This window comes from Antechinus flavipes, chromosome 1 (assembly GCF_016432865.1).
Source record: "Antechinus flavipes isolate AdamAnt ecotype Samford, QLD, Australia chromosome 1, AdamAnt_v2, whole genome shotgun sequence".
In the NCBI taxonomy this organism is placed as follows: domain Eukaryota; kingdom Metazoa; phylum Chordata; class Mammalia; order Dasyuromorphia; family Dasyuridae; genus Antechinus; species Antechinus flavipes.
In genome coordinates, this window is record NC_067398.1 from 646,836,418 (window position 1) to 646,856,444 (window position 20,027).

General features: G+C 44.4%; 2 protein-coding genes across 7 annotated transcripts in view; one reads left to right on the plus strand and one right to left on the minus strand.

Annotated features, from left to right (window-relative positions):
* The window catches only part of EEF1D (eukaryotic translation elongation factor 1 delta), a 29,444-nt gene extending 14,643 nt beyond the window's left edge, over positions 1–14,801 (minus strand). For 2 of the 6 annotated variants that reach the window (XM_051971199.1, XM_051971196.1), the window contains exons 1-2: positions 5,131–5,213; positions 1,667–2,958 (exon numbers count right to left, since the gene is read on the minus strand). In XM_051971199.1, coding sequence (XP_051827159.1) covers positions 1,667–2,904 — 1,238 coding nt within the window. In that variant the 5' untranslated portion in view covers positions 2,905–2,958; positions 5,131–5,213. Of the gene's footprint in view, positions 1–1,666; positions 3,012–5,130; positions 5,229–14,688 lie in introns of those variants that run through there. The other 4 variants (XM_051971197.1, XM_051971200.1, XM_051971201.1 and 1 more) reach the window with 4 other exon arrangements.
* A 193-nt stretch (positions 14,802–14,994) lies between these two features.
* On the plus strand, positions 14,995–19,818 carry TIGD5 (tigger transposable element derived 5). Its single transcript, XM_051971202.1, has one exon. The coding sequence runs from the start codon at positions 15,625–15,627 to the stop codon at positions 17,632–17,634; it is 2,010 nt and encodes a 669-aa protein (XP_051827162.1). The 5' UTR covers positions 14,995–15,624; the 3' UTR covers positions 17,635–19,818.
* The last annotated feature ends 209 nt before the right edge of the window (positions 19,819–20,027 follow it).

The following is a 20,027-nucleotide window of genomic DNA, read 5'->3' on the forward strand; positions in this document are numbered from 1 at the left end:
TAAGTGCTTCTACCTAGTTTTCTAAGCTCCCCACAGACTTACCATCAGGTTCCAGAAGACTAACTCACCATCCCAGAACCAGACTAGCCTGCCCATGTTCTTGCCAGTCTTCATGCAGCTCACCAATTCCATTAACAAACACAAAGCCCAACTCAAGCCAATGACTTCAACAAGTGAACAGCTGCTCTCCTTACTGGATATAAAGCAGTATCTTCCTCCAAAATCTTTTATGACTGACCACTTCAACCTTTATTACTGTGCATGCTCAATACCTACAGCATAATTTAAGACTTAAAACAAATTTTAATGATTACTTTTTCAGTGTGGATTCAGAGTTCCCCAAGGGAAGGACTTCTTAGGACCACCACTGGGTAAATGCTATTGAGAATACAGAAGTCTCTTAGGAATCCTAAGGACTGATGTCCCAACCTTTCTCAGTACTCCCAGAAATAGATACCCACCAGCCTCATTGGAGGTAATCAAGATTTTAGATTCTTCTTATTCAAAGCAGTGGGAAATCTTTCTTCTTTCCCCATCCCTTTTTTGTGATTTTATGGGACCCATTTGTATTGGATGCCAGTGGACAGTTCTGGGCCCTGCATATTGTTACTGATCCTCCAGTTTTATTAAAAACAAAGCACAACAAAACAGATTCTTCCTCCTCCCTCTAATCCGCTCCTTCCATTGTCCAACTGCCCTTTTTCTCCATTGTTTTTGGTGCCCTATCCCTGAGCTATTGAGATTAGAGCCTTACAGTATGAAATCTGGTTGTGTTACTAGACTGAAATAAAATTTGAGTTGGAAAACACTGCTCAACAAATGTTGTCACCAATACTCCAAAGAACAGAGAGGAAATTCATGAAGTCGCTCAGTTCAGAAGGCACAGGCATATAGAAAACATTACTATTTCTGTGGGTAAAGAAAAAAAAAAGGATTACACATGGGTCTGACTAGGAGAAAGGGATCTCAGGGCTTCTTCACTGAAGATTGGGAAGCTGTGTTTCCCCCCAGTAGGACCTTAAGAGATACTAGGCATATTTGGTTTCTGACTTCACCTTCCCCCTCTCCAAGTTGAGGTCTAAACTCCCCACATGAGCCTCTATCAGGGGACATGCACCTGGTTAACTTACCTGAGACTGCTACCCTGCCAGAACTCTTATGTGTCAGCTAGAATTTAAGATGGCACAGGACAAATACCATGTCAAGCTGAGCTTCCCCAACAGTGCTTACAGAAAGTACTACTATGGCAAAGGACTTCCAACCTCCCAGGACACCCTACTTTGACTTGATTTAAACCCATTCATTTTTTTGTTCGTTTCTTTTGCTAATTTATCTTGAGACATTAAGTAAACCATAGCAATTTTTTTGAGGGGGAGAGAATCCCAAACTTTGGAACAAACTAGAATCAAGAAAGCACACAGGTCCTATATCTTAATAATTCCTCATTCTCCCCTCTATTGCTCTCCCTCTTTCAACCAACTTGGGTTAAAATTTCTTAGAAATGAAGATTCCTTGAGAGAAGGATGAGGAGATAACAAGTAAAACCAGGAGCTTGTAAATGCTCCTTACCACCTATTCTGTGACTAAATTTCATCCAATACAAGTGGGACCAGGGGACATGTGAGAGGAGGGGAGAAATGGTTACCATACAGTAAATTTTTCCTACTTTAGTCTTGGTGTAGATGCTGAGGGGACAGCACGGGAAGCAGGCCGATGGGCAGGGACTGGTGAGACTGGAGGTGCTTCTGCTCGCCATGACATTCGGAGAGCCTCAGTAGCATGATGGCGAGATTCGGCGTTGTCATAGGTTGATTTGCTGAGCCATGGGGGTTCGCCATCCTTGTGCAAGAAGTACCAATAGGGCAAGCCAGGGTCCACTTCTTTGGAGGGTACAGGGTCTGCCCGCTTTGGACCAATACGTTTGCTTGTGTTATTTCTGTTTCGTCTATCTTTTCTTCCCCGCCGTGCTACGTCGGGCGGCCCACCCCGTTCCTGCAGCCTCACTTTCCCCGGTGGGTGGCCATCAAACATGGCTTCATAGAAACATCTCTCAGCATCATCATATTGGGGCTTTTCCAACCATACCTCCTGCATCATTGCCTGAAGACTAAAAAGCTGGGGTTTACCATTGGCTGGCGGGCTGGGCCAGCAGGCAGTGAAGGATGAGCCTCTCACGGGTGGCCCTGGGGTTGCAGGAGTGGTTACGGCGGTCATATACCCTTCATCTGGGGTGCCCCTCCCACTCGCTACACTTGTGGTGTCCTGTGAGAGCTGTGAGGATGAGATGTCCAGGGAATGTGGCGGGGTGGACGCCTGCGTCCACTCCACAAATGCCATCTCAGCTCTGTCAAAGTAGAACTTGTTAACCCAGATGCCACAAGCCATATGGTGGCAGGCCACACGACTCCCATGGGTGCAGGGTGTCGTCAGGGCCTTCCCTGGCTTGGACGCCACTGCCCGAGGAGCTGCTTTCTCTTGCCAGAGTGCTAAGTGCATCTGGGAGGCTGTGGCTGCCTCCAAAGGGAGGAGGCCACGGGGAGTCACTGCATCTGCAAGCTTCTTGCGGTAAGATGTCTCTGCCTGGTCAAAAAGTGGCTTTTCAAACCATACCGGGTCGGCTGAGAGGCCCACTAGGGCCAGGTTGGTCTGGGATGGGTGGTTCTTGGGTGAACGCTTCCTCTTCTTCTGCTTCTTGCCGTTGTTGGCTTTCTTGGTGTCCCGCCCGCTGCTGTCCCCTGAATCATCCTGGCTGAGGCCATTCACCACCTCCTCTGGTTGCTGCTGGGCCTGGGCTGCGGCGGCCTGCGTGGCTTCTCGTTCGTAGAATAGCCGCTCTGCTTCATCGTATTTATGCTTATCCTCCCAGACCGTCTCCAGCGGGCAGGAGGGCTTCCTTGTCCTCATCTTCCCAAGGAGGCAGCATTAAAAGGTAAGCACAAGAAGGTAGTTGCAACATAGCTGAACAAACCAAGGACACACGTTAAGACGTTTCTTTTGACAAGTTATTACGACCCCGTTACAAGGCTCTGGTAAGAGTAGATTAAAAAACAAACAAAACACAAAAAGAAGTCCTTGCTTAATGGGCAAGGCATTTCTGTCAAGGGGCCAGCTTTCTAACTGCTGAGTGGGCAGCATACTTACAGATTCACACACATTATCATCCAGTACAGAGACCCGAATGATTTAGAGTAATGAAGGTAGAGAAAGGAGTCTGAATCAATGAACCTTTTGAAAAACATTTTCTTTTTAAGAAATGCAGCTTTTGCTTTAAGAAATAAAGCCCAGGGGCTTTGCTAAAAACTAAGAGGAAAGGATGATTCTTATTATAATAATTACAATAGGGAAGCCCAGAATGATAAGAGTAGGTACCAAATTCAGGGTTACTGTCTGGCTGGGTTTCTGCACCTAGATGTGCATATATATAAATATAAATATATGTATGTATATTTGTATGTTTGTATGTATAGTGAGCCTGACCTTTAGGTGCTGGCTCAGAGCTCTGCTTCAGAATTAGCACTGCTTTAAGGTGCTAATACTAGGACTTCGAAACTCAGCAGAGGGAGCTCAACTTGATTAAAGGAAGCTCTATCTCTACTCAATAGTAGTCCAGTCCAGATTGGCTAAGTTGCTTTCTGTACAGTTGGACTGTGTTCCAAATAAAGAATTGTCAGCATTGGGTTTATGGGGACACTCATGTGTTTCAAAGTACAATGAAGGAGGGCTGCAGGCCACAACCCTGACACTTTTAACCACTGACTCCCTCCAACAACTTTTGAGTCAGTTTCTTTGCCTCAGGTTCTTCAAACAAATAAGCATTCTGGACCAGGTTCTTTTTAAGGTTACCTTCTTTTGGCTCTAACATTCTATGGTTCCACTTCAAGCCCCTACAACAAGAGATGCTGATGGGACATGCAATTACTCCTAAATATAATATTTCCCAGAATGCTGACCTTACAAATTGATGAAATCTGTATTGCTGTCGCCGATTTTAGGTCATGGGTTTTACCCAATTATTTGGCCCTCAAATGTGGTGAGAGGATAAGGGAGGTACTTTGGTTAAAGGTTAGATAAAAATATACTAAATCACTAAGTTCCCGCTATGGTAAGGGACCAAGCTAGAATAAGGAACTGACTAAAATTTTTAAGTACCACATGCCCTCAAAGCAGCAGCTGGAATATTTTGATAGGATATATTAGTAAAATGCTTTGGAAAACCATTTTGAACTAACTCCTGGAGTTTATGTTTTCAAGTTATCTTTCTCTACTAGGAGCTGCTTTTTAATGGCTCCAGAAGCTTAAGGTCATTTAAAAATAACTTAAGACTTTAGGTAAACTTCATAGAGCAGGCAGATCTTTGTGCCCATCTGCATGCTGTTTCCTGGGTCTTCGTTTTATGAAGCTATTGCTGGCACATGAACACTCTTGTTAAGTGCTACTGTTTCACATAAGTGACATTGAAATTGCCCATTGACACTGCACCACTAACGAGCCAGTTAATAACATTTTCCTAAAACTTCAACCTGAGTCCTACTGGCTACAGACAAATAATTCTGCAGAGAGAAGACACAGGTGGCTTGCAGAAAGGCATCCAGGTTGCAAGGCTGCTACAAGTTTAACCCTAAATATCCACTGATATTTAGAATATATATCTTGTCTTTTTCCTATCTGTCCCCAATAAAGGGCAATGTCACCAGTGCCTCCATTTCCTCTGTAGAGAGGGACAGCCTTAAGAGTTCTGGAAAGAGTTCTTTTATTATCCAAATCCAGAATGCTTCCTAAACTTCAAATCACAATTTTTGGGAAAAAATGGCCACCCCTATGTTTTTAAAAACTTGCTCTTAAATGCAAAGAAGGGTCTTACTCAGAAATAGAAAGAAAATGAAAAAAATGAAGGAAAGGAGTTAAAAAGAAAATGAAAGGAGAGAAAAGGAGAGATGGAAAAAAGGAGAGATAGAGAGAGAAGAGAGTAAAGTAACAAATGCTCCCTGAGAAGGAATAACTTCTTACACTAGCAAGGATGAACGCATGTCAAAACAACCTCAAAAAAACAAAAAATTCCCCCCAAAAGCAACAACTGGTTCTAAGCAAACTTCCCACAACTCATTGACCCCTGGAGATCCTGGCACTCACCAATGTAAGGATGACAAGGGCGGAGGAGGCAGCAGCAAGTGGCAGAGGGAATGTTGACCTTAGAAGCCTCCCTACCCCACAACAAGCCTAGAGCATTGTGACCCTGAGAAGGCAGTGACATCACCCACTTACAGTCATAAAGCCAAAAGTCTAGCTCACTGTGGCTGGCCAAGGCAGACTCCCCGAAACTTGTCTGTTTGGGGCCGTATAATAGCATGATCTCTATTGCCTTTTCCACCATTAATTAGTACTGTTTTCTAGAAAGACCTTAAGGCCTTAGGATTTCTCTCACTTATATTCATTCTAAATTTCACTTTTTCTACCTCTGCTTCATTGTCAGTTCTGGAATATTTGGGGGGTAAGAATGGTAAAAGTCCCTGGATCCTAAGGGATAAGAGCAAGGAACATGTATCCACGAGATAATGCAAAACAAAGAAGCATCTTAACAAGTAATGAGGGGAGGATATAGTTTGAAATATGTTAAGCCACTACAATGAAGGAATATAAAAAAATATATTCATATACACACATACAACTTATTACTTCAAGAACTTGGAATTGTCATTATATGTCACCAAACCAATAATGAAAATCATAATTTCTTGGCGTGTTTGTAAACCACAAATTAGTGGTTAAAAAATTCAGCACTAGTAGTGGCCAAATTTTTGGTTATATATCTCTCCAGACTGATGATATTTACAACAATGACTATCATGAAAAGGGGGCCTTTTTCTGAAGACCTGTTCATCTTGACAGGGCCAGTCAAATTTTCTCCTGGCAAAGTCTTTAAGCACCTAAAGTCACTTTCACAGGCAATCAGAGAACATTATATAAGCCTAGAGTTACAGTTCCCAACCAAAGGCTTAACTGAGAATACAGTTGTCTGTAACCCTGGGTAAAGCCTGGGCAGGGTTTATTCCAAAATTGTGCCTGTTTTTTTTTTTTTTACCTTTTAGAATAACTTGATTAAAAACAATTTCTTTAAATTGTATTTAAACTTCTACCAGAAACTGGAAATTGAACCAGACACCTAAACTATAGCTAAATGTAAATTTTTAACCAGATTCCTTTCCCCTTTTTATGTACTGAGAGGATTTCCTGCTCTGTGCTAAAAAGGCCATTAGATCTCTGATGATTTGTTAAACCACAAAGGGAAAATTTGGTACTCTGATATTCCCACAGATTCATATTTGTAATTACAGTAACAATATATTTTCAAAATATACCTCCCCAGGAGGCACCCAAAGAGGATGAAGGATTTATGATGGGGAGGTTACTGGATTTCTGACTGAGTACTAGAGTGTACCTGTCTCTACAAGTCTTTAGGTGTGTTACCATATGGTATACCAAGTTAGCTGGCTAAGAGCCATGGAATAAGGAAATAGAAGATTAGGCCCAGGTAAATTGGCTCAAGGGCTGTATTACAGTGTATGGGTAGATCACTGAAGGAAGTAAATTTTTTGGATGCGCAAGCATGCACACACACACACACACACACACACACACACACACGCCCCTGAGGAAGGGCAGTTTCAGACTAAACCAGAGGATGCAAACCTCAGATACAAGAAGGGAAGGAGTGTGAGATACCCCAAGGTCCAAAATGAGATTTAGGCAGGAAAAGTTTAGGGTTGAAGACAATATGAAGTTGTACAAAAGCAGCATGGTTTTTTCTATACTGCCTACTAAAAATGTAACTTGCCGTTTTGTATCCAAAGATTTTTCAATTTCAAATCAATTTTTAATTATTCAGTTTTCTCTACGCCAATATACTGTACTAATGTTGGCCTTATTAAAAGCTGTGTTCTTGCTTTTTAAGTGGAGAAAAACCAACTTAAGATAATATAATTAAGATTCTAGGATTCTATACCCTTTAAAGCATAAGCATTTTATGCCAGATTCAGTAGAAACAGCTTGAACATAGAAGTTCAAAGTTATCTTTTGATATTAGATATTTTAATGAGCTAGTCTTCATTCCAACCATAGTTGTTATCTATGATATATATACCTTCTCATGGAGCTCATTTTAATGAGGTAAAACACAAACACACACACACACACACACACACACACACACCCACCCAGAATGACATTAATAACCAAATAACAGTTCTGCTTGGTACCTGTTGGGACCTTATTGCTATTTCCCCAAATAGGGTGCCTTCACTATGAGCTCACTAGGAATCAGACACTTTACTCATGGAATCATTTCATGTTCTAACAGAAAGAAGCTCACCCCCTCATTTTCCATGAAGGGGCAGAAGCACAGGGAAGGGAAGTGCTTTGTCCAAAATACCACAGTGCGTTAGTGGCACAATAAGGACCAGAACCCAAGTCTCTTGCTCTAGCCTGGGTCTCTAGCTCATTAAACTGGGTTACTTTCTAGATGGTGCTCCTTCCAAGCATCCAGGGAAAGTCCACTCCAAACAATGCTTCATTTGATGTTTAAAATGACAGTGAACTTCAAAGTCTTTCAATTTTTTTTTAAAATCTTAATTTGGGTATGGAAAAAGGAAAATCACATGTGTTTCTTAGTTTACTATAGCACAAAAGGCAGTTTAAAAAAGGATTCTTGTCTTATCATAGTTATCTCAACCAATATCTAGGAGACAACAGGTTAAGGCAAATACTTACTTTTAAATTATATTCCTAGGGCAGCATGAAGAGAAAGCAGTGAGATTAGATATAGTCAGAAAGGTTAAATTCCCCAAAGACTGGCCATCAGATAGGACATGCACACAGCATAACAACAAATTGTCCATGCTTCAACAAGACCCATGTTCTCAGTATAAAGAAGCAAATTTTCAGAAGAATTTAGATGCTTCCTGGTAGAAAGAAAAGCAGCATCACTACCAGATAGCCTGACCTCAGAACACCAGGTGTAAATAAAACTCTATGACTGCTAGAGCATAGTCCCATCTTCCACTCTTGATATCAGGAAGAACTAGAATGGGCATAATTTAGCAAGAAAAAAATTAATTTCCAGAAGGCTTCGCATTATTTTGTCTAAGCCTCTGGATAACTGGATGGAAAAAAAAAAAAAAAATCAAGACTACAGATGATGTTCTCTACTGTGCAAACAATGCAAACGATGTCCAAAGAGGATAAACAACTAGCATCAGGTGGCAAATAAGGCTCAGGGCCCAAGAAAGAGACTTCTTAGATTCTGTCTGACCCACTCTCTACACAGTCACTACCTCGGAATAGGCAGACACCGAGCAGGCAGTCCCTGGTACCATCTCAGGCTACGGTGTTAAGCCACCAGTTACTAAAAAATCCAAGCAGTACTGAAGACCTTCCCCACAAGGGAGTTTGTCAAAGCATCCTAGGATATCAGGCTTCAGATTTCCCTCCTGGCAGCGTGTCTACTATGGAAACAGCCTGGGAACTGCCTACACGGTCATTTTAGTGAGCAGCTGTTAGTGGCAGTTAGAAAGCTGCCCCCACCTCTTCCTGAAGCAGGCACAAATCTAGTACCATCTGCTCCCAGAAAAGGCTCTTTCAAGGAAATAATGGATTAATAATAATCACACCCTATATTTGCATAGTGCTTATTTTAAAAGAGTTTCTACAAATATTTTCCCATTTGAGGCTTCTAAGTAAAAAAAGCAAAAGAGAGATTAACCATTCTGTTTGCCAGAAAAAAACAGAGGCTGGAAGTGCTACGCTATTTTCAAGTGTTTCATGGAATGTTGTGGAAAAGAGAGGGATTAAATTTGTTCTGTTTGGCCCAGAGAGGAGAATGAGGGGCAGTAGTAAATAGATGAAACTGTAAAGTCAAAGTTAGGCTTGAAGTACAGTAAAATACCTCAATCCTTAGAGCTATCTAAGAGCAGGGAGGAGGGTAGGGGAAGGATGAAGCAAGTTCTTCCTCACTAGAGATATTCAAGCAGAGTCTGGACTGGCCTCTTGTTTGGCCTTTGCTGAGGAGAGGAGTCTTACTTGGGCCAATATAGGCTAGAGGGCCTGAGGTCCCCTCCAAGAGTGAGATTATGTAATCAAAGTTTAATTGGGAGAGCCAGAGCTGAAATTCATATTTTCTGGCACCTAGTTTGATCATATTAGAGTAAAAGAAAACAGATGATTTTAAAATAAATCTTCATTATGGGGTTTTGAGAAGTTTATGAACAGGTGGTAACTGGTCTAGAATAATTCTTAACATTAGTGAGCACTAGACTTCAGGATCCATTTCATTTTTCCCTACAGTTGCTAGTCAAGTTCGAGCTAGGACTCCATGATGATATTGATGCTTTTCAACAAAATTTTTTTAAATTAAAACACACAGTTAAACTCATACAAAGTTGAGAAATCTGCTCAACTTCCTATTAATAACTAATGTAAACAAATAAAATAAACAAAAGTTATCACAGAAAAGGAACAATAAGAACCCGAATGTTACCAATTCAAATATCAAAAATTACAGCCCAGAGCCACACCATTGCCAATGTTGTTATGTACAGAAATGTATAGATTCTCAAATGTAAAATACAGATCCTATTTCCCTGTTTATAATTTTTTAAAAAAGGAGTCTTTTCTTTCTCTCTTAACTTCTTTCCTTCTCACACTTCCAATGCTATTGCTCCCAAGTATGTTGAGGCTACAGAGAACAAAGTAGCCTATGCCAGAGCACATAGAAAAAAGTAATAGATAGGATTTGGGACTTATCTCTGATCCTATCTGACAGGCAATGATTTGCAAGTAGCTGCAACACAGAAAGGCACTGAGGTGGGAATAAACTTTGGCAAGTACAGGATTAAGCTAGGAATACTGACCAACCTTGTGTAGATAGCATAATTAATTTTTATGAAAGTAAATTTTGACCTTAGCTAATGTGTCTTTAATCAATCTTCTTAAGTTCAATAGGCCTCAAGAAAGCAATTGCATACAGTGACCTCCAAGGACCCTCAATATCTGATTTCGAAGTAGTCTATGACCTTAGATTTGGAGATTTTATCAAAAGAGGCTCAGAATTCATAAAATTATTTGATTTACTACTTGATAACTTGAATAAGAGGGCTTGCAGTAGGTGGAGGCTAGGCTGTTCTTTGTTCAATGAGGCAATATACCCAATAGGAAGCAGGGAAGAATGCCTTTGGCTCCAGCCTGGAGGATAACCTCACTGGGTCTCATAAAATTCATAGCAGGAAGATGCCCTTCATGGAGCCACACTCAGTTTACACATGAGGAAAGGACCACCCCAAGATCACTCAGGTTGTAAAGAACAAAGCTAGGAATCTCATCTAGGTTCTTCTGCCTTCAAATCTATCACCCTTTCCATTATAACAAAGTAAGGAGAGATTTGGCACGAGCGTTTTTGGTATGGACTATTGATCCCAAAGTAGCATACACACATAATCAAGCAATAAGCAACTATTAGATGCCTGATCTATAACAGACACTGTGCTAAGAACTGGAGATAGAAAAAACAAAAATGAAATTGTTCTTACCCTCAAAAAGTTTACATTATGGAGGAAGGGAGAAATTAACCACACACGCATATGGCATTTATACAGCAAACATGACAATTATCATTTGATCTTCACAACTGAGAAATAAGTGCTATTATCATCCCCACTTATAGGAGAAAATCGAGGTTGATAAAGATGAAAAGCTTTGCCCAGGGTCATATATAATAAATGTCTTAAGACAGATTTGAATTCAGGTCACCCTGACTCCAAACCCAGATGGGAATGGAAGGTCCTAGAAGCTGGAGGGATCAGTAAAAGCTTCATGGAAAAGATGATGTTACTTGAGTTAAGCTTTGAAGGAAACTAGGGATTCTGAGAGGCAAAGGTAAGGTGTCAGAAACTGCAAGATCTGTTCAGCTGAACCATATAGATAAATAACATGGAATGAGGCTTATTACATAACATATAATGGGGTCTATTCCCTTTAGGATAAGATGAAAACATGTTTGATTTTTACAGCTATTCACATCCTGAATTTTTCCTGTCTTTTAACCCATTTCTCCCTCAATGAGCAATATGGGCCATACTGGCTTATTGATGTATCTCATACAGGATGCTCCATCTCCTATGCTTAGGGGTTACCCACGCAATTTATTTAGCACACATGTGAATATGTTGTTTTCCCCCTTTTAGAATGTAAGCTTGAGGGCAGAGATCAGTGTATTTTCCTTTTCTGTTTATCACTAGAACTTAGTAAAATTCCTGACCATTCAAAGGACTCGGTAAATGCTAGATGATTCCCTTCTATGTATCAGGTCCTTTTACCAAATCTCTCTCCCCTGAACATGGCCTATACATTCCCATCTCTAGTTCTTTGCTCATGTTGTTGCCTATATCAAAAACATCCTCGCTACTCTAGTTATTGAATTTCTCTTCCACCCCTCCCTTTTCATGTTTGTATACTGTTTTTTTTTTTTTTTTTTTTTTTTTTTTTTTAAAGCTGTATTAATGTTTTGGAAGGAGTGAAGGGCCTTGATCATTGAAAAAAAAAAAAAAAAAAAAAAAAACAGGAAAAATACAGGGAGAAAAAGAGCTGTTTATCCTAGTTACATATCCTAAGTTTGAGCCCACTCTCCCTAAGAACCTTATTTATCAAGGGGAAAGTGTACTGCTAGTTTTTTTGGGGGGGGAATATTTCTGAAATTAGCTATTTTTGTATATCTGCTTGGAGGAGGAAGACTAATTAAATGTGCCATGCGCTGTGCTAAAACACTTTATGAATATTATTTGATCCTCACAACAATCCTGTGAGGTAGGTACAATTATCTATTTTACATTTGAGAAAACAAAAGCAGACAGATGTTAAATTTGCCCAATGTCATGCAGCCAGAAAGTATCTGAAGCTGGATTAGAACTTGTGTTTTTTACTATAGGCCCAACATTTTATTCACTAGTCATTTAATAAATACCCTTTCTAAAAACTAATGAACTCTGCCTGATAATCAATAGGGAGCATTTTGGATGGGAGAAACAGCACTAGAAAGCTGATCCCTCAAAGTAGTCAGTTGGTCCAGCCTGCCAGGGTAAGGGAGAGTTGGGGAATATAAATATATTCAGAGCTACATATAAATATACACAGAGCAGATGGTAGATAACCGACCTTAGAGAAGGCTGTAATACTAAGGGGAACTAGAAGAGGTCTCCTGTAGAAGACATCATTTAAGCTGAGTCTTGAAGGAAATCACTTTCTTTCCCCAAATTACTCTGATATGACTATCAACAGGTCAGGTAGCCAGGAGACCATGGAATAAAGGAAAGAACTGCCTCATCATGCTAAAGCAGGATGTCGGTACACTGACCCTGCCTGACTTTCAGGATCTTATAATAGCTGATGCTAATACAGCACAGGATTGCAACGTACATCTCATTTGGCGGTCATAACCTTGAGATTTTACAGGTTAATATTAATCTCTTTTTAAAAACCAAATGAGGAAACTAAAACTCAGAAAGGGTAAATCAATCAAACATTTATCAAGCACCTACACTGGAACTCTTGTGTCCGATGACCTTCTTATCTCTACTTTTACCTATTTCCTTAACTACACTTTAACCTTACTTCAAAACACCATAATAAACCTCTTTTATCAATCTAGCTTTTCAGGCCAATAAATTTCTTTATTGGGAACCCTCATGGAGCCACTAGACTTCATTTAACTCAATATCCTTGCACCGAACCCAAGGGAATTGCAGGGGAGCTCTATTTGACTCCCTGTACCCCAAAACTGCCACTAGACCTCAATTAAATCCTAATTTCATTTAGGTTCCCTATATCTAAACCTCATCATTTGGTGCTTGTGCTAGAGACACAAAGAAAAGCAAGATAAATCCTAGTCTCAAACTCACAATCCAATGGTAGAGATAACACGTAGACCACTATGTACCAAAAAAAAAAAAAAAACCACATACATATAGCCAGTGAAAATATCCATAGTAATGCAGTATTTGAATTCAGGTCTTGACTACAAGTTTCTAGAACTCTATTGGTCCTTCTCCACTGCTGTTCATGATTCATGTGCCCTTTACTGCCTAATTTTCCACTATTCCTAAACATACTATCCATTCTAGCTAAACCAAACTATCTTCTCAGTCTTATATCATATATCAAACTCATTTCCAATCTTGATCTTCATCTAAACACTCCCATGATAGGCAGGCCGCAATTCTTCCTCTCTTTAGGTGATAGAAATTTTATCTATGCTTTATAGTCTGGCTTAAATTCAATCTCAAAGGACACGCTGGGATCTCCCTCTTTGCAAAGGTCCCCAACATGCTAGCCATGTCAGGACTTTCTGTCCACTGGACCCTCTGTCCGGTGCCCTCCTCATCTCTACCTTCGCCTATTTCCTTACTATGCTTTAATCTTACTTCCAAACCCCATAATAAACCAATCTTTTATCGATCTAGCTTTCGGGCCAATAAATGCCTTTATTGGGGACTCGCCCTGCTACTAGACCTCATTTACCGCTGTCTCTCCTTGCGCCAAATCCAAAGGGGTTGCAGGCGAGCTCCATTTGACTCCCTGTACCCCAAACCTGCCACTAGACCTCAATTAAACCGTAATTTCATTTAGGGACCCCAACTCTAGACCTCATCACCTCCACGAAACTTTTCTCCTTAGTTTTTCTCATGCTATACTGGTTTTACTATTGCAGACCATAAACTGCTCAAGGCAGACGTTGATTTTTGTCTTTGTGCCTCTAGCATGCGGACAACTTAGCAGACACAGTGTGTACTCAGTTTAATATGCAGCATTTTACTGTTTATAAGTCAATCTTATCTTGCCCTATGGCAGCAGTCCTCAAAGGAAATAGAATATCACTATTATGCTGGTAGAATATTGGCCCAGACTACCTCGCCTTCCCCCAACTCTTCTAGGAACTTTAGTGTCTTCCTATTCCTGCTAACTCCCAGTCCGGCTCAGAGCAAAGCCATTCCTTGGCCTGCTTACGAGAAAGGCTGAATCGGACAGTCTCTCAAGTCCCCTTTTCCAGCGCTCACAGTCCGTGTTCTAAGTGACTAGAGGATGAGGGTTCAAATGGAGCCAGAGAAACAAGACACGCTTGCCGGGTGGAGGGGGAAAGGGGGGAAGGGCGAGGAGCCGCACTCGGCTTCTTCTGTCAGTTTACCGAAATGCACCGATGCCAGTGCCCGGGGACCCTCAATCTCCGGCCTGTGCACCTCTGGGGCCCAAGCTCCACTCCCGCAGAGAAAGAAGCCTTCAGTTCCGACTGGGGAACCTCAGACACCACGCAGCCGGTCGGCCCAGAAAGGTTCCCAGGGGAGCCACGTGGGGCTGAGCCTAGGCACTGACCAAACCAACCTGCCCGGCGGGCGATATCGCCTTCCCCTTCACCCTAAAAGCGTCCGTCCCCTTTCCACTGCCCCCGACCCGCGACGGCGGCACTTTGACCTACAGCCCCTAAAGCGCTCCGCTCGCCCGGGCGGCCCCTTCTGGGGAGGTCACTTGCTCTACACTTTTAACCGCGGCTCAGGCGGCGCCTTAGGAAAGGCCGGGGGCAGGAGAGGAGGAAGTGGAGCTTCGCCCTCAAACCTGCCCGTAGCGGTTTGGGTCCGGGCTCCCGGTACTCACACTCCGTCAGACTGGAGAACAGCAAAGAAAGGTTTAGTCCCAAAGCCAATCCGGCGGGAAGCGGCGGGGAAAGGGAAAGCAGGGCGGCAGCGCACGGGAAATGAGAGGCTGGACCCTACCAACCGCCACTCCACAGGGCGAAGGGGGGGGAAACTGAGAAATTCTGCTTTCCCTCCCCCGCCTTCTGCCTAGCCCCGAGGATACGACAACCCCGACCCTGGGATCGCGAGAGTACACTGAGCTGGAGAATACAATGATTCTTCCCTCCAGCTCGAGGCCGACTGTCAGAAAGAGACAACTCCCTACCCCGTCCCCTCCAACTGAATGGAATAGTCTGTCGTATAGCTCGGAGGGGAAGCCTAGGGGGCGGAGTCCCTGTGCCGCGTGCCCGGCAGAACGGGCCGGAGAAGGCGAGAAACCTTTCTGGTCTAGACCCAGGAAGAAGCTCAAGGGTGGGTGGTGCTAAACCCTAGAGGCTTCTAAAGAGGCTAGTCGCTCTAAGAGAGGGCGTGGCTAGGTAGATGCGCCTGCGCAATTGCCTATTGACAGAAGGCAGTGGGGCGAAAGATAGTCTGTGCGCCTGCGTCTAGGCGCAGGGAAGAAAGGGGAGCGAGTTTGAAGAACTTGGAGGGTGGGGTGAAGCTAATGCTCTCCGCTTGGCCCGTCCTTTTTCTCCGTCAGGGGCGCTCATCGGAGCTAGGTGGAGACAAAAGGGAAGAGAAGTGCAGGCGGGTGGCTCTCCCTCCCCTCCCACTTTCCCTCCTTTCTCTTTTCCCTCCTCCTTCCTCCCCTTTCCCTGCCCCCTCCCCTTCGGCTCCCCGCCCATTACGCGCGCGCCCCGCCTATAACGCGCCTGCCCCGGCTGGAGGCGGGTGGGCAGACTAGGCGGCCCTGGGTATATGGCTTCCAGCTACCTCCATCGCCGCCTCCGCCTCCATGTACCCTGCGGGGCCAGCCGGCCCGGCCCCGCACCCTCGCCGCCGCCGGCCCCCGGCACCTGCCCTGCCCGGGCCTCCGCTCCTGCCCCGGGAGGTGGGGGAAGAGGAGCAGCCGTCCCCGGGCCGGGGCCCCTTGCCTGCTGTGCCTGCAGCGCCCCCGGGGGCTGGGGGCAGCCCTGGGGCGCCAAGCCTTTCGGTGAAGATGGCCTTTCGGAAAGCCTATTCTATCAAGGACAAGCTCCAGGCCATCGAACGTGTGAAGGGCGGGGAGCGCCAGGCCAGCGTGTGCAGGGACTTCGGGGTGCCCGGAGGTACCCTGCGGGGCTGGCTCAAGGATGAGCCCAAGCTGCGCTGGTTCCTGGATCAGCTGGGCGGAGAAGTGGGCACCCAACGGAAGAAGATGCGCCTGGCCAATGAGGAGGAGATCGATCGTGCTGTCTACACCTGGTTCCTCACCCTGCGCCAACATGGCATCCCACTCTCTGGTCCTATCATCCAGGCCCAGGCAGAAGCCTTTGCCCGCCAGATCTACGGGCCTGAATGCACCTTCAAGGCTAGTCATGGCTGGTTCTGGAGGTGGCAGAAGCGCCATGGCATCTCTAGCCAGAGAATCTATGGCGAGGCAGAGCCAGCTCCTCCCCCCCCTGCCTCAGCTCCCTCACTGCCCACCGTTAAGGCCGAACCAGACCTTGTGGCCATAGCAGACCATTCCTCACCGATGCCACCCCCAACCCCCACTGATGGGGGCTATGGGGATGAACAGATTTACAATGCCAACGTCACTGGACTCTACTGGAAGTTGTTGCCTGAGCAGACAGCCCCACCTGGGGAAGGGGAGCCTGGAAATAGAGGACACAAGTGGAGAGGGGACAGGGTCACGGTGTTGCTAGCGGCTAACTTGACTGGCAGCCACAAGCTGAAGCCCCTGGTGATTGGGCAGCTGCCAGATCCACCCAGCTTGCGACACCACAATCAAGACAAGTTTCCTGCCTCCTACCGCTATAGCCCTGATGCTTGGCTCAGTGCCACACTGCTCCGTGGCTGGTTCTTTGAGGAGTTTGTGCCAGGTGTCAGGCGCTACCTGCGGCGCAGCTGCCTGCAGCAGAAGGCTGTGCTGTTGGTGAATCACCACCCTGGACCAAGGCCATCGGGCCTATGGCCACCCTCCCCAGAAGAGGGTGAGGAGGCTGGCAAACGGCAAAGGGCAGCTGGCAGCCTGGGCCCAGGGCCAGCCCTTTGTCATCCTGAGGAATTGCAGACCCCTGATGGTGCAGTGCGGGTGCTTTTCCTGTCTAAGAGCAGTGCCCGGTGTAAGATTCCAGCACCCTTGGAACAAGGGGTGGTATCTGCCTTCAAACAGTTGTACAAAAGGGAACTGCTGCGGCTGGCTGTGTCATGTGCAGGTGGCTCCCCTCTGGACTTTGTTCGTAGCTTCATGTTGAAGGACATGCTCTATCTAGCCGGCCTCTCTTGGGATCTGGTCCAGGCAGGCAGTATTGAACGATGCTGGCTGCTGGGTCTCCGAGCTGCCTTTGAATCCCGTCCTGATGATGAGGAACAGCTGGTCCAACCCCACCCAGGAGCCTCTGGGGAGGATGAGGAGGCCGAGGAACACAGCAAGGTCCTCAGTGACCTAACACACCTGGCTGCCCTCACTTACAAACGCTTAGCACCTGAAGATGTGGCAGAATGGCTGCACTTGGACGATGGGGCCCCAGACTTGGGGGAGCCCCCAGAGGGTGGGGGGGAAGAGGAGGAGGATGGGGGAGGTCGGGAACAGCCCTCTTGTGGGGGCTTCCCACCACTGGCTGGTCCACCCCAGGGGGAGGAGGAGGCTGGAACAGGAGGGCCATCACCAGTACCCACAGCTGGAGAAGCCATTAGAGGTCTTGAGACAGCTTTACGATGGCTAGAGAGCCGTGATCCCAGAGAGGTGGGACCCTTGAAGCTGGTGCAACTTCGATCCTTAATCAGCATGGCTCAGCGGCTTGGGGAGACAGGGCCCTAATTATATGTCTCCTGATAGCTGCTGGAAGGGCAAGACTTAGTTAGGTGCCTAGGACCCAAGTGACACCTTTTTTACTTCTGCACCTTTATAGGGGGATGTTCATTGGCTCCTATAGCCTTCTTTCTTTAGATATTATGGGCTAATCCCTGCAACAACCTGGGGAATACCAGGAACCTCAGAGATAGCAATGAGGGAATGATACCGTATTCCTAAAGTCACCAAAGGGGACTGGATTGATGACACTAGTGTCACTACCAGTAATGGTCCAAAATGCAACTCTTAGTCATCAGCAAAGAAGCACATGGTAGGAATGTCAAAGGGAGGCAACTTCAGAGGACAGTTGTTTAGGAAGGGGTAGCAAAGAGCCATCTTAACCACTAGTTCCCCCTCTCCAAAACTCACGTGTCTATACACAGGAGCCTTGGAGGCTCTATCAGGGAGCAGCTTTCACTGTGTTCACAACCTTAATCTTTCTGAGGCTCCCCAAGCTTAGAGCTGTGGCAGTCCTCTTTGAGGGTGTGTACTTTTTTTAATGCCACGTGTGATATATCCACCCCCTCACACAGAAGGCCTTTCACCCATGTACCCTCTTCATTTCCTTCTTGTCCTCTTCTGATGGACTATATCCCACTATGTCCTTACCTTCTTTTCTCCTCCTCCTTCCCAGTCACATGCACTGGATGAGGGCCTACTTATGCTTCCTCTTGCAGGGAGGAACCTGTGAGCTTTGGTGCTGGGGTTACCTAGGGTTACCATAGTTTTTTAATCTTTAAAATGGGGGGAAAAACTGACCACTTTTTTTATACATAGTAAAAAAAATGAAACAAATCTAGAGCCAGTTTTATAAGTCAAACAATGAGGCACCAGGACTAGAAGCTAGTGAGGGGCTAGCTCTAAACTAATCAAGGGAATGGGAAAGATGCTCCTTAAGTGAGACAGTATGACTGCCCTCCTGGAGCCAGATTGGAAGGTGCCAGCCCTGAGTTATTACTAAGTTGCCCTTGAGGGTTGAGCCAAGAAATTTAGAGTGAGCTCACTTAGGGGTTTGAAGAAGGGTGTTTTAGTCTGGCTCTGAATGGGGAGAATTCTGTAGCATTTGAGCTGTCCTAGGAATGAGTATAGACCCCAGGATACATCCTTAGTTTCTGTAACCAACTTGGGTTGTAGTTTTGTTCAACTTTTCTTGGTCTCTGGTTTTTGTGAAGGGTTTTGTGTGTGATTTGGGATTTTGTTTTGTTTAAGAAAAATAACACTTTCAACAGTTTTACTATAGATTATTGGAGTGTGTGAATTTGGGGCCCCTCTGGGTCTCCCTCCAACATAACTTGAAAATAACCTATTTTTTAAGTCCAGCATGTTTGTGGTAATCAGCAATGACATGTTTTTTCCCTATGTGAAAACTTTATACCAACTGTGGGCTTTGAGAAATTACCCATTTTCTCTGATCAAAGCTAGGGCATCCTTCTAGGAATCAATTATGGAGTTTTTATGCTGTCAGTATCTGGAGGTGAGGACAGTGGGGTTCAGTGGAAGAATTCTTATTAACTTTGCCCTTCTCGAGATCAAATTGGTCTTTACCTGGATTCCTAGTTGGAACAAGATTCTTCGATAAGAATCATTCTTCTTGGGTGGATTTTCTTGTCAGATAGTAAGTCTTTTGCAAAGTTGAGACATGACCATACCAGAAAGGACACAAAATTAACAAGGGGCTGGGGTGTAGGTAGGATTTGGTGTAAGTTTGGGGGGAGCTTGACAACTTTCATTTATTTTCTAAGCAAAATAGTCTGGATTATAGAGTCTTGGAAAAAAAGGGGAAAATACCCCTGGTGCCTCTTGTATAGTAGTTCAGAGTTCATTGTTACTCAGTTGAGGCTGGGAATAGGGTTTAAAGAGGATTTGAAAGAAATTTGTCTGGTGCTCACAGCTACTTGGTAAATGTCATCCTGGATCTTTTTGGACAGTAGACAGCATCCGTATTCAGATGCGGTTGATTGGCAGTTAACTTTCTGACTCCTCATTTATTCTCTCTCTCTACTTACAAATTTTCTGCAACTCCCCCTCCCGCAATCTTTTTTTTTACTACAAGTGAGAATTTTGAAAACAAGGAATTGGTATGGAGTATGGTATGGAGAAAGATCTGTTAGATGGAATTTTGGAGGGAAATAAAAAAAACTATGCCTCACAGATTCCCTTAAATTAGTCACAAGTCAGTTTTCATGTGATTCTTGAAAACCTATTTTCCTTTGAGACCAAGAGTCTGATGAATCCTCTCACTTAAGAGATCAGCAGGGTAGTATAAAACACATAATAGTATTTTGAATCAAAGTGCCATCAGCCTGAAGTTCAGTATATCTGGTCTTCATTCAGCAAAATTATATTAAGCACTTACTGTA

Bases quoted from the DNA above. Each gene is read 5' to 3' on its own strand.
- TIGD5 (XM_051971202.1), top strand. From the start codon at position 15,625: ATGTACCCTGCGGGGCCAGCCGGCCCGGCCCCGCACCCTCGCCGCCGC.